The 15,899-nt window shown below is 51.0% G+C and overlaps 1 protein-coding gene across 3 annotated transcripts in view; it reads left to right on the top strand.

Annotated features, from left to right (window-relative positions):
- Positions 1-8,145: 8,145 nt before the first annotated feature.
- LONRF3 (LON peptidase N-terminal domain and ring finger 3) overlaps positions 8,146-15,899 on the top strand; it is a 39,152-nt gene continuing 31,398 nt past the window's right edge. Inside the window, exons 1-3 of one of the 3 annotated variants that reach the window (XM_065915372.1) lie at positions 8,146-9,301; positions 12,056-12,174; positions 15,680-15,802. In XM_065915372.1, coding sequence (XP_065771444.1) covers positions 8,485-9,301; positions 12,056-12,174; positions 15,680-15,802 — 1,059 coding nt within the window. In that variant the 5' untranslated portion in view covers positions 8,146-8,484. The remainder of the gene's footprint in view (positions 9,302-12,055; positions 12,175-15,679; positions 15,803-15,899) is intronic. The other 2 variants (XM_065915374.1, XM_065915375.1) reach the window with 2 other exon arrangements.

Below are 15,899 nucleotides of genomic sequence, written 5' to 3'. Positions count from 1 at the left end.
GGACTGGAAAAGGTCAGTTTTCATTCCAATCCCAAAGAAAGGCAATGTCAAAGAATGCTCAAGCTACTGCACAATTGCACTCATCTCACAGACTAGTAAAGTAATGCTCAAAATTCTCCAAGCCAGGCTTCAGCAATACATGAACCGAGAACTTCCAGATGTTCAAGCTGGTTTTAGAAAAGGCAGAGGAACCAGAGATCAAATTGCCAATATCTGCTGGATCATCGAAAAAGCAAGAGAGTTCCAGAAAAACATCTATTTCTGCTTTATTGACTATGCCAAAGCCTTTGACTGTGTGGATCACAATAAACTGTGGAAAATTCTGAAAGAGATGGGAACACCAGATCACCTGACCTGTCTCTTGAGAAACCTATATGCAGGTCAGGAAGCAACAGTTAGAACTGGACATGGAACAACAGACTGGTTCCAAATAGGAAAAGGAGTACGTCAAGGCTGTATATTGTCACCCTGCTTATTTAACTTATATGCAGAGTACATCATGAGAAACGCTGGGCTGGAAGAAACACAAGCTGGAATCAGTATTGCTGGGAGAAATATCAATAACCTCAGATATGCAGATGACACCACCCTTATGGCAGAAAGTGAAGAGGAACTGAAAAGCCTCTTGATGAAAGTGAAAGAGGAGAGTGAAAAAGTTGGCTTAAAGCTTAACATTCAGAAAACTAAGATCATGGCATCTGGTCCCATCACCTCATGGGAGATAGATGGGGAGACAGTGGAAACAGTGTCAGACTTTATTTTTTGGGGCTCCAAAATCACTGCGGATGGTGACTGCAGCCATGAAATTAAAAGACACTTGCTCCTTGGAAGGAAAGTTATGACCAACCTAGATAGCATATTAAAAAGCAGAGACATTACTTTGCCAACAAAGGTCCGTTTGGTCAAGGCTATGGTTTTCCCAGTGATCATGTATGGATGTGAGAGTTGGACTGTGAAGAAAGTTGAGCGCCAAAGAATTGATGCTTTTGTACTGTGGTGTTGGAGAAGACTCTTGAGAGTCCCTTGGACTGCGAGAGATCCAACCAGTCCATCCTGAAGGAGATAAGTCCTGGGTATTCATTGGAATGACTGATGCTGAAGCTGAAACTCCAATACTTTGGCCACCTCGTGCGAAGAGTTGACTCATTGGAAAAGACCCTGATTCTGGGAGGGATTGGGGGCAGGAGGAGAAGGGGAAGACAGAGGATGAGATGGCTGGATGGCATCACCGACTCGATGGGCATGAGTTTGAGTAAACTCCGGGAGTTGGTGATGGACAGGGAGGCCTGGCGTGCTGTGATTCATGGGGTTGCAAAGGGTCGGACACGACTGAGCGACTGAACTGAACTGAACTGATAGTTATTATAAAATATTGTCTATATTCCCTATGTTGTATTATATATGTCCTTGTAGCTTATTTTATAACTAATAGTTTGTGCCTCTTAATCCCCTACTCCTATGTTGCCCTTCCTCCTTTCCCTTTCCTCACTGGTAACCACTAGTTTATTCTCTATATCTGTGAATCTGCTTTTTTTTTTGTTATATTCACTAGTTGATATTTTTTAGATTCCACATATAAGTGAGATCATACAGTACTCGTCTTTCTCTGTCTGACTTATTTTGCTTATCACAATACCCTCTAATTCCATCCACGTTGCTGCAAGTGGCAAAATTTCATTCAGCCACATACAATCTTATTTTAAAACAGGAAAAGACTTAATAGACATGTCTTCTAAGAAGATATACAAATGATCAATAAACACATGGAAAGATGCTCAGATCACTAATCACTAGGTAAACGCAAATCGAAATTGCAATGCTATGTCACCTCACACCCCCTAGGGTGGCTATTATAAAAAGAAAACAACAGAAAATAACAAATGTTGGCAAGGTATGGAGCAACTGGAACCCTTATACATTGCTGGTAGGAATGTAAAATGGTGCGGCCACTGTGGAAAATAGTATAGTGGATCCTCAAAAACATTAAAAATAGAATTACTGTACATCCAGCAATTCCACTTCTAGGTATATATCCAAAGGAAGTAAAAGCAGGGTCTGGAAGAGATATTTGATACTCGTGTTCGTAGCAGTATTATTTAAAACAGTCAAAATGTGGAAGCAATCCAAGTGTCCACTGATGGATAAATGAATATACATACAACAGATTATTTTTTGGCCTTTAAAAGGAAGAAAATTTTGACACATGCTACAACATGAATAAATATTGAGGTCATTATACTAAGTGAAATAAGCCAGTCCCAAAAGGACAAACACCGCAGGATTCCACTTATTTGAGATACTGAGAGTTGTCAAATTCACAGAGACAGAAAGTCAAATGGTGTTTGCCAGGGCTGGAGAGAGTGGGGAATGGGGTGGTTAAATAACGGGGACAGAGTTCTGGCTTTGCAAAATGAAAAAAATGTTCTGGAGATGGGTGGCACCAATGGTTGCATAAGGATATGAATGAACTTAATACTGAACTGTAGCCTAAAAATAACTAAAATGGTCAATTTTGCATTTTGTATATTTTACCACAATTTATAAAAGAAGATCCAAGCCTTGATTTTAACCATTTCCCAGTCCTGCCCAAGGCTTCTGATATTTTCCTTCTGATGAATGCTTGCTGCTTTCCCTTCAGAAAACCTGCCTTTTCTTTCTTTTTCCTCCTGACACCAGACTGCTCTCTACCAAGATCTCCAGAGCCTCACATTGGTCAGTGCCCCCAAAGAGGCAGAGTCCGGCCTTAGGCCTCTAGCCCTCTCTCTTTCGGGGAAGAAAATGCCTCTACTCTGAAGGCAGCCAGCACATATTTTACTCACAACAGTCAGCAGATGGCTGTGGATCCCTTCTGTTCCCAGGAATCACATCGGGACAAAGCTCGCTGTGCATTTTCCATCACTGGTAGCTATCCCAACAGTGACGTGGGGCATCGTTATTAATAGGTGAAGGACAAAGAGAGAGGGGAAGTGGCTTGGGCTGAGTCACACAGCAAAGTTAGAACACCCAGCTCCCAGCAACTGGCCTCGCCCTGGGCTCTATCCTGCACACCTGGCAGCTCCAGAGACTTGCTCCTTTTCGTACTCTGGGCCATGAACTCTCTGGCTAACCAAGCGGGTCCAACTTGTCTTGCAGAGAAATGAAGCAAAATCTTCCTTGGGACGGTATATTGTGGTCTTCCTGTTTCTACTGATTGGCAGGAAACCGAGCGCCCCCTACTTACTGAATGACCTTGAACACATCATTGAAAGTCCCTGCACCCTCGGAGTTCCCTTCAGTAAGGTGTAGACAAGAATTATTGATGCCTACCCCCAGAGAAGCTGTGGATGAGCTAGGGAGAGGGTCGGGGTACCCTTATCCAATTTATTCTGCATTATCCTTTACACGGGTGAACTTCAGTCCCGGCTGAGCATAATCACATGGGTGGACTTTAAAAATACAAATTCCTGGGCCTTGACCAACCTGGCTTACTTGGATTTCTTCTCTGTTCTCCTGGCCAAGTGGCCCCCAGTGTGAAGGGAACCCCCTTGAGTTGAGCAGTGGGGTGGTCTTGAACCTTTCTGTTTAAATCCTCTCAAGTCAGCTTAAAGGAACCTTTGCTACGAGATGGGAGACATTGCATTCTGTCTCCTTTGAGCTCGCTCTTGGACTCCCTGTTCTCCCAATTTTGGCACTTCTCACATACTGCTTGTTATTTTTCCTTAACTGTTTCAAATCTTTGTCTCTTACTTCCTCAGTTAGCTATCAGAGGATAAAAACAGTGTCCTACCCTTCTCTTCTTGCCCCCCCAAAATGCCAGCTCCGTTAGCACCTAGTAGCTCTTCAATAAATATTTGTTGAATGGCAGATCTTGTAATTTGGAAACCTGAAATCATTTCTTATTTATTTGGGAGGTGTTCTGTGTTCTTTGGAAGCTTTCTGGTCACATGGAAAGAACTTTATACAAAGAGGCAAGAGCCCTAGCTTCCAATCTTGGCTCTGTCACACACTCCCATTGTGACCTGCAGCAAGTCGCCTGCCTTCTCTAGCCCTCAGTCCCTCACTTGAGAAACCAGGACTGATATATGTTTCTTTCAGCTCTGGATTTTTTTCACTACTCTGGTTAGCCAGGGGCAGCCTTTTGTTGTGTCAATGTCTTTAATGTCTACCATGCCTTATTTTTTTTTTTCCTGTAAGAACTATGTCATTGATGAATCACTCTCGGTTTATAAAATGAGAAACTCAACTAAAGAACAAGCAAATGCTTTGGCCAAGCTTCCACCCCTAATGTGTGTGGGGGTGGGGGGGGTTGCTCATTCCTCACTGCAGCTCCCTGGTTAGGGCTGGATTCTTCCCTTCCAGAGCTATTACCAGCCCTTCCCAAGTGTAGGACTGTTAACCCCAAGTGAAGGACTGCCCACCCTCTCTGTGAACAATCCAGGGCAAAGGTATGACATAGACCAGATGGGTTTCCTCCTGTCCCTCTGCTCACTGCTATCTAGGGCCAGAATGTCCACTGAAATGTTCAGTACGATCTGTTCACATGTTGTTCCCTGAGGAGGAGATGAAGGACATGAGGCGAGTCCCTGCCCCGTAGCTGGCATGGGGAAAGGTGTGCTACCATATGTATGGGAAGACCTAGAAGCCAAGTGCCTAGTTCAGAGAAGATGCTCAACAAATTTGTTAAAAGAGGTGAAAATTGCCAATGTTTTAAAACTTTTTAATTTTAAGAAAGGGAAAGACTTTCTGCAATGAAATCATCCCCGAAGCTCACTAGGTGAAACTGGTGAATGCCCGGTTGTCGAGGGGAGCTGGAGTCAAGCCCTGCCTACTGTCTCCTCTGGGCCCCAGAGAGGATCCTCAGAGTTCAGGTGGGAAACTTGCTGTGAGTCAGCTGAAAAGAAGGGACAGATCAATTCATGGGCTTTTTCCTGGTTAACCTTAGCTAGGAGGAGATCCTGGCCAAAATATATTATATATATATATATATATATACATACATTTATATATATATATATATATATATATATACATACATATATATATATACACACACACACACACACACACACACACACACACACACACACACACACAAAATGGAAGTTTGAAGGACCCAGCCCTCTAAAGGGAATATTTGCATCTGAAGTAGAGTCATCCATTTCTCCTCTCTCCTTAGCTTCATCACGATCTAGGAACTTCAATTATTAAGGGCAGAGGAGAAGAAGTTTTGAGTAGATTTGTAAGTTGGTTCACCAATGAATATCAATGGAATTGTTTAAACAAAGGAAAGAGAAACATTGTGGTAACGTTTTCCAGTGTTTAATAGACACCCATTTGGTGTCATCCTGCAGGCAGTCTTGATTTGAAAATACAATGTAAAACTCTCATGGAGTCTGGTCAGTGAGTGGATGGTGCTGCCTTTTGCACCATTGCTCCCTGCAGTTTGAACATTCCTAACTTCATGGTTAGCCATGGGCACACACAGCTGCCCAGAGGGGCTACCTAATGAGAGCATCTCTATTCCAAGTCTGCAGGACTGCCTGACTGGGCCTTCTCCTTGTCTCTCCACCCATGACAGGTAAGGGAGGGAAGTCAACCCAGGGGATGCTGACTTGTCAAGGTGGTCCAGGGAAAAAAGCACATCCCAAATCTGCATCTGGAAGACAATTTTGGATAACCAATATCTAGTTTTAAAACTTGTCAAAGGGATATAATTCTTGAACTAAGAGGTTTTCATTATTATCCATCTCATGACTCTTTCATATGAATCTCTTTACCTGCCCCACAGACTATCCCACCTCACAGATGCCAGAAGAGGCAGGCAGATAATTAATGCTGACCCGCTACAGACTGTGTCCTCTGCCTGAATTCATATGTTGAAACATAATCCCCAATGTGATGATATTCGGAGATGTAACCTTTGAGAGGTGATTAGGTCATGAGGGTGGAGCCCTCATGAATGTGATTCGTGCACTTAGAAAAGACCTCACAGAGATCCTTGCCCCTTTCCACCATGTGAAGTTATAGCAAAAAGACAAATGGCTCGAGTCAGGACGATGATTCTTACCAGACAGTGGATCTGTCAGCGCTTTGATCTTGGACTTCCCAGCCTCCAGAAATGGATTTCTCTATAAGAAATATCTTTTTTTGTTTATAAACCACCCAGTCTATGACATTGTGTAATAGCAGCCTGAGCAGACTAAGACAGACCCCATTGAATAAAAGGGGAAACAAAGATAAAAGGAGCTTCCCTTAGGCAGCAAATTAGGAGGAGCCCCAGCTTCTCCCCACCTGCCTGGCACAACCCTCTCCTCTGCCTCCTGGCCAGTCCCCTGACTTCCTTAGCTTCAAAATCTGGTTCAAGCCTGACCTTGAAAAAGAAGACAGCCATCTAATCACCTGCCCTTCCACCAGTACTGCTGACTTCACCCCCTTGTCCAAGCCACCACCTCCTATAGCATCTGGACTAGTCTTTTGTACTTAATTAGTTGAGTTAGGTATCACGACATCTAGTCTTAGGATAGAAGGCACTCAAGGTTCAAGGGGAACTTGGTCATTAGGACCAAGATCTTGTCAAGCTAAGACCTTGTGGGAGGTCTGGCCCAAAGTCTCACATCAAGTTATGACAAAGCCAGGGCTGCTAGCCAAGTTTTCCTATGTGTGCCTTCTTGGCTATATCCTGAGTTCCTCGGTTTCTTTTCTTGGTCCCCTCCCGCTATGTGCCCGTGCCCCTTCTCCCCTTTGACCCTCTCCCCCTGTCCTGTCTCAGAGGGAGACTCTAAGGATGGCTGCATAGTACCTGTTCTCTGGGACCTTGGGGTTGACTCAAGGGGGATTAAAGAGTGGAAACAGACATAGCCTGGATGGATCCTGTGGTTCTTAGCTCCGCAACATAACCTGTCATTCTTGACATTGGTTCAGAAGCCCAAACGTTGCCTCTCAGAGTCTTAGATCACTCACCCAAGGTCATTCAGCTTAGAAAAGGCCATAGCAGGAGCCCATTGTAGGTCCTCAGGCCTATGGGACAGCACTCTTCCCCAGGCACCGCTCCAGGCAATATCCAGGGCCCGTTGACTCCCGAGGCCCACTGAGCCAGAGGCGAGCCCAGACCCCCACCTCCCTGCTCGGAGCAGCGGGACCCAGGGGGAAGTGTGTTACTCCTTTAAGTCTCAGAGCCTGTCTGCTTATTTGTGCTTTTGGCTCCCTTCCTAAGTGTGGGGGCGGGAGGGAGACACAGTGTGGGTGGTTCACTTTGGCCTTCTGGAAGTAAGCGGGGCACCCTTGACACAGTAAGCCAAGCACCTAGGCTGTGCGCAGCCCCCCGCCCCCCACCCCCACCGCATTGTGACGCGCCAGTGTCAGAACTCTCGGCTCTGGAGCAGCAGACCCGGAGGCAATTGAGCCGGCTGCTGGAGTGCGCCGGGACTCGCACTTTCTCCTGAGCTGCGCTCTGGGTTCCTATCTTCCCCTCGCGGTTCTCCCACGCCCCCAGAATACCCACTGACCCAGCAGGCCTTGTGCTCGCGGCCGCGCCCATCTGGCCGGTGGCCCCCAGGGTCTGGGCGCGGGCCGCCCACCCCAGCGCAGGTTCCATCGCTGGCGGAGAGAGAGGTGAAGAAGCAGGGCGCGCGGGGGGCCTCCTCCCGGTCCAAGCCGGCGAGCGCATCTTCTCTGCTTGTTCTTTCCGCTCTGCGAGCGCAGCCAAAGTGCTGAGCCCGCCAGGCCCGCTGCTCGGAGTCACTCGCAGCACAGGAGACCAAGCGCCCTCGGGTAACCACACTTACTGCCTTTGGGGGATTCCCTGGGGAAGGTGGCCAGGGACCCCGCAGGAGAGGTGCTGGGGCAGGGACCCAGGTGAAGGGCTGCCCCAGAACACTCCCGAGGTGCTTCCCTTCGCAGATAGCAACTGTCGCCCCTGGGAGGGCAAACCTCCTAAGTCCCTAAAGACCTGGAGGACTATGCTTCTCGAGGTACCGGCCTCTGGAGCGGGGAGGGGGCAGTTAGTGAGCGGCTGGCAGAGGGGACCTGTTTGCTGACGGGTTTGGAGGTGGGATGGAGTAGGGTTTGGAGACGGAGAAGCCCAAGAGTAGACACTGGTGCTTTTTTTTTCTTCTTCTTCACTTTTCCAAAAAGGAACCATATCGCGAGGGGGGAAATAAGAGAGTGTAAACACAAACAACCGCAAAAAGAAGCCAAGAAAAGCGAAGCCAAAAGAAGCAAGCCCAACACTGTTACAAAACTGTCTGGTTTTGTAACAATCGCCCCGCCGCCGGCCAATGAGTGGTGAGGCGGCGCATCACGTGGTGCCGTTTTATATAACACTTTGCTGAGACAAGACAGTTATTAGGCGGCGCGGGGCAGCCGGCATGGAGCTCGCGGAGGCGCGGCAGGGACCGGCGCGCGGCACAGTGGGGGCGGTGGCAGCCCCGATTCCCTCCAGCCGCCGCTCCCAGCTCCGCGTCCCCGGCCCCTAGACGCCTCTTTTCCACGGTTGTCCCTCTCCCTATGGATTCATTTCAGACAGGACAGATGCTGAGCTTGCCCGCCGAGCTCGGCAGCAACAACTTAGAGCTGGCGGAGCCGGCGGCATCAGCGGCCCACGGAGACACCGGCCCCCACCCGGAGGCTGCTGCAGAAGGCCCCGCACCTCTACCGACTCGGTCCCCGGAGCAGGAGCAGCCTCCGAAGGCCTCGACGCCGGAGTGCAAAGTCCTGCTCACGCAGGCCGACGCCCTGGCGTCTGGGGGGCGCCTCCGGGAAGCCCTCGAGGTGTACCGACAGCTCTCCGAGCGGCAGCAGTTGGTGGCCGAGCAGCTGGAGCAGCTGGTGCGCTGCCTGGCCGAGAACGTCCCGCAAGCCGAGGAGCCGGCGCCGGAGCCCCCAGACGGGAGCCGCGCTGGGAGCTGTGCGCTGGCGGCGGAAGAAGCAGGGGCAGTGACAGCCGCCGAGGCCACCGAGGTGTGGGACGGCTTCAAGTGCCGGAAGTGCCATGGATTTCTCTCAGACCCCGTGTCCTTGTCCTGTGGCCACACCTTTTGTAAACTGTGCCTGGAACGCGGGCGGGCAGCCGATCGGCGCTGTGCGCTCTGCGGCGTCAAACTCTCGGCGTTGATGGTGACCGCCGGGCGGGCGCTCGGGACCCGGCGGGTTGGGCAGCAGGCGCCGCCGCCGCTGCGGGTCAACGTGGTGCTCAGCGGCCTCCTCGGCAAGTTGTTCCCGGGCCCGGCACGGGCGTCGCAACTCCGGCACGAGGGCAACCGGCTGTACCGCGAGCGCCAGGTGGAGGCGGCCCTGCTGAAGTACAACGAGGCAGTTAGGCTGGGTGAGCCCACCGTACCGCCGGGGCCGGGCCGGGTGGGGGCTGGAGCCTGGAGGGGAGCTGGGGGTGACTCCGGCGGAGGAGGGCGCGCGGACCGTGGGATGGACCGCGAGCGGAGTGGGGGCGGGGAACTCTGGAGTTCCCTGTCCGACTTTTTCCTCTGTGTCTGCCCTTTTTTCTGCGTCTCTGTAAGTCTCCCTGCTCTTTGTCTTACGTCTCCTGTTAGCTCGTGTGTTCCTGCGTGTCTCAGTCCCTGCTTCTCTTTGTGTCACTGTTTCCTCTGTCTTTTCCTTTCCCTCCGCATCTTTGTCACTCTGGCTGTTGCTCGGTGTCACCGTCTCTGTTTCTCGGGCTCGCCTTCTCCTTCTCCCTCCGTGTGCCCCAGCCCCTCTTCCACCTGCCCACACCTTGCAAACCGGGAGGTGAACTTCGCACCCTTCCCACTCGCGCGCCGGGGCCCCCTGCGCTCCAGACCGCCGGGGCTGTTCGGTCGGCGCCTGCGTCTGCCGCTCCCTCCCGGTCCGGGGCCGCCGTGCCGGCCGGGAGTTGTCCCTTCCGGGGCCGCGGCTCCCGGTGGGGTGGGTCCGGCATGGAATTAGGTCAGGAGAGCACTGGTTGCATAAGGGCCGCGAGCGGCCCGGGCCGGGCGGCCCCTCCTCCGCGCGGGCGGGCGGGATTGTGTAACGGCTGAGGTAACCGAAGTGGGCCACGCTCGCCTCGGAAACCATCCCGCGAGCGTGTGCGGGCGGCGGGCGGGGGGGCAGGAGCTCTCGCGCCCCGCTGCCCTGTGACTCATTGTCACCGCTTCCTATCACACGATCCTCGGCTGAAATAGATGCCCTCCCCGTCCCCCCCCCCCCCCCGCCCGCGCCGCCTGCCCGCAGTCTGCGCCCTCGCTTCGAACCCTAGCCCTCCAGCCCAGAGGGCGACGGGCCGGCCGACGGCTCAGGGATCCCTGAGGACGCTGGGCTGCCTGCCAAGCGGGCCGCCTCTGCCCAGCTTTTCCGTGCCGCCTGAGGACGGATGGGTGGGCTCTGCGGCCTCAAGGGCGACGTGGGCAGCCACGCACCTCTGACCGCACTAGGGCGCCTGAGTTCCCTCGGGGTATCGACTCCCCCTAACCCCCCACGTCTGGACCCAGGAAGTGGCCGCCCAGCGACGAGCGACGGGTATTGCCCAGCTCGGGCCGGCTGCCAGGAGCTCAGCGGTGGGGCGCGGTGTCTGGAGAGGCGTGCCAGGGAGAAGGCGACAGGACTGGGCAGACAGGGTTCTGGGACCCGAGGGTGCCCTGAGCCCTGCTTGGACGGTGGAGGAGGGGGTGGGCTGCAGTCTCCACGTGTTGACTCTTCACCCAAGCTTGCAACAGGTAATGGGGGAGGGATGAAGGTGAACTGGGGATCACTGGCAACCCCCAACCCCCGACCCATGTGCCCAAGCAGAGCGCGTTGTCAGCTGCCACCAGGCTGGCTTGTGCTGCAGGAAATGAATAGAGGAGGCTGTAAACTCTTAACTGATGTCTTAAGAGCAAGTAATGGGCACCCACGCAAACCCTCTGCATACCCTCTAGGGGAAAATAACAACAAAGCCTGTTCCCACAGCAGCAGCTGGAGCCTAGTCTCTAGGGAAGAGCAGGGCAGTATGAAGGAGACAGGTAGAGCCTGCTGAAGCCCGGATCTCAAAGGAAGGTTCCATTCCTGATTGAACCCAGGTCTCCCGCATTGCAGGAGGATTCTTTACCAGCTGAGCCACACGGGAAGCCCCAGCTGTCCCTTAAGAGCCAGGAAAGCCCTTTCCTTCCCTCTTCCTCCTCTGTCTTGGTTACTGTCATCACTTTTCCCTGGTGGTTCATCCTTGGACCACCAGAGGATCTGGGGTGAAAATGTGAAGACCTCTTCACCCTTCAAAGAGGAAAGGGGCCTCCCCAACAAAGAGTATCTTTGTGCTAGAAAGTGGCCAGTCTCTCTTTCTCTAAGTGCTATACTGTCCTTCAGAAAAAAAGGAATCTGTCTCCCACCCCAGATTCAAAGTCTGTCAAGGTAGCAATGACTCTGACCAGCTAGCTAGGCTTTGAGCAGATGCCTTCACCTCTCAAACCTGATTTTCCTTGAAGATTGGGTTGCTTGAACCAGATGATATCTAAAGGCCTTTCCAGCCCTGGGTCTACCGATTTAGAGTATTGATGAGAGCCAACCTCACTTTATTCACAGAAGCCTTGTTCCAGACCATCATATCTGCCCATCTGTAATTAGATGATGGAACCTTGCAAATGCATTTCTGTTTTCTTAAGAGAAACTTCATATATGTGTTGGGGTTTGTAGACAAAGATGTTGCTGGTAAGACTAACTTGGACTTGTCTTCCTGGTGGCAAGAATGGGGATCACATCCAGCCACCGCCTTCTCCCTCTTCCCTGGCCTGTTTCCTTGTGGGCAATACCTCACTCAGAAGCTAGGCTGCCAGTTCCTAGCCACAGCCATGAAGCAGGGTGCCAGAATTTGCTCTGTGTCAGAGTGGCTAATAATGCACCACTGTCCCCACAGGCCCTTTAAGGAACTGCTTGAGAGAGCGGGTGGGGGGGTGGGCAGGGGGGAATGACTTCTTTACAGTTGGGAAAGCTCAGACCCAGAGTGGCTGGGGGTGTGGTAGGCAAGGCAATACTAGGGCTGGAGATTAAGCTTACACTTTTGGGTCTCTACTAGAGAGGTCCTAGATAACTTGCCATTTTGCTCAAGGTTTTTTTTTCCCTCTCATTTTGGCAGCTCCAAATGACCACTTGCTTTACAGCAACCGGTCTCAAATTTATTTCACCTTGGAGTCTCATGAGGACGCATTGCATGATGCTGAAATAGCGTGTAAGCTCCGCCCCATGGGGTTTAAGGTGAGTGTGGGATGGGAAGGATGGGAAGGAATTGTACTGAGGACAGGAATTGGCAGGGAGGACTGCCACCAGGGAGTGGGGAGCAGTGGGTAGGGGCACTAGAACTCACTCAGAGCAGGGGAAAGGCTCTTCATAGGAGCTGGTGGGGGGAGTCCCTTGACAGAGGGTGACTTAGGGGTCTGCAAGAGAGCTGAGTTCTGTCCCAATTTGATCTTAGACTGATGACTTGCAAAGCAGCCTGGACTTTGTGATTCTTTAGAACTTGAACTTGGGAACCAGACTGCCTGAGTTTCTGTCCTAGCCCTGCTACTTTTACTAGCTGTGTGGCCTTGGCCAAATTACTTAACCTCTCTGTGCCTCATCTCCTCACCTATAAAATGAGGATATTCAAAGCATCTGCATAACAGGGGGAGACTACCTGTTGGGAGGAATACATGAGCTAATGCAGGCAGATACTTAGAACAATGCCTGGCATATAGCATTGTATGTATTTGCCAACATCATCATCATCACCATTATTTTCCCAGGACACTAGAGAGGAGGGGAAGAGAAACACTGCTCTTTGGTTCTGCCATCTTAAGTCCTTAATGTAGTCAGTCAGCCTGCTGCTTTCCCTGAACATGTAGGGTGTGGGGTGGGAGTGGGGAGGGGAGAAAGACAGGTTCAGCCTCTCTCAAGATGCCAGGATGCACAATGTCACTTCCTGCATCTCTTCCGGCTTCCCTCAGGACTAGCCTTCAGTCACATGTCAATAGTTTGTTTAGAAGATTAGATTTGAGCCTGGACCTGCAAGCTGAGTGACCATGGGGAAGTTACTTCACTCACAGAACCCTAAGTGTCCTTGTTTGCAAAACATAGATCTTGCTCTCTGCCCTAATCACCTTGCAGAGGTGGGGGGGCAGCGCTGGTTCCAGGTCAGCTTGACCAAGAGTCTGTTCTGTGAACCATAACGTTGGGTCTTGGTGTAGTGCTCTCTCTACGCAGCCCCAGGATGCTGTCCTCTGAAACCCACTTCATCCAAGGCCAAGCCCATAATCCCTTATCTGAATCTCATAGGGCTGGATATGTTCAGAATCCAGAATGTTTCCAATTTCACTAAGATCAGGTATCAGCTCTGGACAGTGCCCCATAGTCAAACACAATAATATTTCTGCAGCATATTACATGAAAATGCACACTAAGTGGGAAGAAGACTGTAACACATATCGTTTTAGATCAAGATTTGCCACCTAATGACTTTTGATGTCAAGCTTATGAAAATATTGGATTATCAGCCTTTATTTTGGATTTGGGGAACTTCAGATGAAACACTGGGGAGCTGCATACTGGGTCATTAATGTCAGAGTGAACCTCATACTCTTTCATAAGAAGATTTTCATGAGTGATGATAGATTAGTATATCCTCTTTCTCAAGGAACACATTTACGGTTTATTCAAACTCACCAATGTCTTAACCCAAAGGAACTTCACTGGGAGCATTTCAGGCCTTGTAGCAGTGCAGGCCAGTGAGCTGCCTGGGGGTGAGAGGACGACTCTTGAAAATGTTTCTGTTCCCATTCTAAACTGTATGGAGGCAGGGGCCTCGATAGTGCAGTGGGAAACAGGGCTAAGTAAACAGTGGACCATTTTGGATAAAATTGGAAAAGTGACTTCCCCAGTGAAGGAAGAGTTGGTGAAAATATTAAACAGAAGTTAATTTTCCCTAAGTGCTGGGTTAAGCAAAGAGGCAGTGATGATAGAACTTTATGGACTTGGGAATTGAAAGAAGACTGGAACTGATGCTTTTGATTCAAAGCCACCTCACACCCCAGTTTATGGATTTCCCACCATTTCTGTATGAAACGCTCCTATGAGAGGTGTTCACTTCGTGCATCCCTATTCCAGCCACCCAGCCAGGGCTGGAACTCTCCTGCAAGTGTGATAACTGAGCTGGCTGCCCTAAGCAGGTGGAATATATGGGTTGCTACTTGGTATGATTGGTCAGATCCCCAAAACTGCCAGTCTCCCAGCACTTAACACCCTCTAGCCACCTTGAAATGTCAGACAGGCCTTACTCTAGAGGGCCCCTGGCAAGCACTGCTGGGAGCATCCAGCTCCAGAAGGAGGGGTAGGGTGCAATTCGGGGAGAGGCCCCCAAGAGGCTTGGAGCAGGGGCCACTGCTCAAGAAGGCAGATTCTGGCTGGCTCCTGTAAGCCAGGCCCAAGCCAGGAGGCACCAGGGCCCACAGAGGCATGTCCAAAGGGGAGGTTCATGTATTAGAGTGCCCAGCAGCTGCAACCTGGATTGTTGCCTTCCCTAAGTTAGACTCGGGGTCAGTGTGTGGGCAAGGGCCTGGGGAGCAGGCCACTGAGGGGCAGCCTCTAAGCCAAGCTGCCAGGCATGGAGAGAAGACAGCCCTCTTCTCACTTCTCTTCTTTCTCCTCCATCTTCCCTGTAATGCTCCTCTCCTACCCCTTAGGGTTTCTCCCCCAGGGCAGTTGGACTTGGACCCTGAGAAACCCTAAAACTTCTTATATGATTTCAAGATGTGGCGAGGGAGCAGACATGAGCTGCGTCCACTGGAGCCAAAGCGTTTGTGCAGCCCCTGGTTAGCATTCGGAAGGACTTGGCGGGGAAGCTCCCAGTGCTAGTTCCAGCTTTGCTGCTAGCTGCCTTCAAGGTCTTAGAGAGGTCACATGCCTTGGCTCACTTGGGCCTCTTCTGATAAGTGATCACTGAATGTGGGTGGTCACTCAGCCAGTAACATGGATTAGGTCTCTGCTTGACAGACTGGTTAACAGGAAGGCCCATCCAGGCAGGTCCTGAAAGCTGGTTAGTGTGACCTCAAATGGGAGTTCTTGCTACATTTGATGCCTCCTCCAATACAATGGTGGGGCAGGGGGTGGGGAGTGGTGGTAGTGCGGCACAGTGGTTGTGAATCTAGTCTTCTGTATCAATCATTCCCAGGCTCTCGATCTGATTCCACAATTTTCCAGCCAGATTACTTTAGGCGAGTCACTTCCCTGGGTCTCAGTTTTATTTTCTTGAAAATGGGCTTCAGAACAATTGCCTACACCAGCAGTCCCCAACCTATTTGGCACCAGGGACTGGTTTCATGGAAGACAAATTTTCCACAGATGTTGGGGGGGTGTGGGGGGAGATGGTTTGGGGATGATTCAAGTTCACTACATTTATTATGCTGCCACTGATCTGACAGGAGGAGGAGCTCAGGCAGAAATGCAAGTGATGGGGAGTGGCTGTAAATATGGGTGAAGCTTTGCTTGCTTGCCTGCCGCTCACCTCCTTATGTGTAGCCCAGGTCCTAACAGACCACAGACTGGTACCGGTACAGTGGCCTAGGGGTTGGAGAGCCCTGGCTTACACAATAAGGTTGTGGATAAGATAGTCCTTTTAAAGTCCTCACATGACAGTGAACACCCAGGAAGTAATTTAGCTGATGTTATGAATGACAGCGATGTCAAGAGGTGGAGAAGAATGGGACTGAATGCTCATGTTTTCTTTCAGGCACACTTCAGAAAAGCGCAAGCCTTAGCCACCCTTGGCAAGGTGGAGGAAGCGCTAAGAGAGTTTCTATATTGTGTGTCCCTTGATGGAAGGAACAAAAGAGCAAGAGCTGAAGCCCAAAGGGTGAGTTGAGATGACGTCAGGTCCAGCTGCCCAATGGGCTTCCAGCCCTCTGTCCTCTCCAGGGCAGGGAGTGAGGGAACTGCCCTCCCTAGGGTTG

The sequence above is a fragment of the Muntiacus reevesi genome, chromosome X (assembly GCF_963930625.1).
Source record: "Muntiacus reevesi chromosome X, mMunRee1.1, whole genome shotgun sequence".
NCBI lineage: Eukaryota > Metazoa > Chordata > Mammalia > Artiodactyla > Cervidae > Muntiacus > Muntiacus reevesi.
The sequence above is the reverse complement of the archived record's forward strand: the minus strand, read 5'-3'. Positions and strand labels throughout refer to the sequence as shown.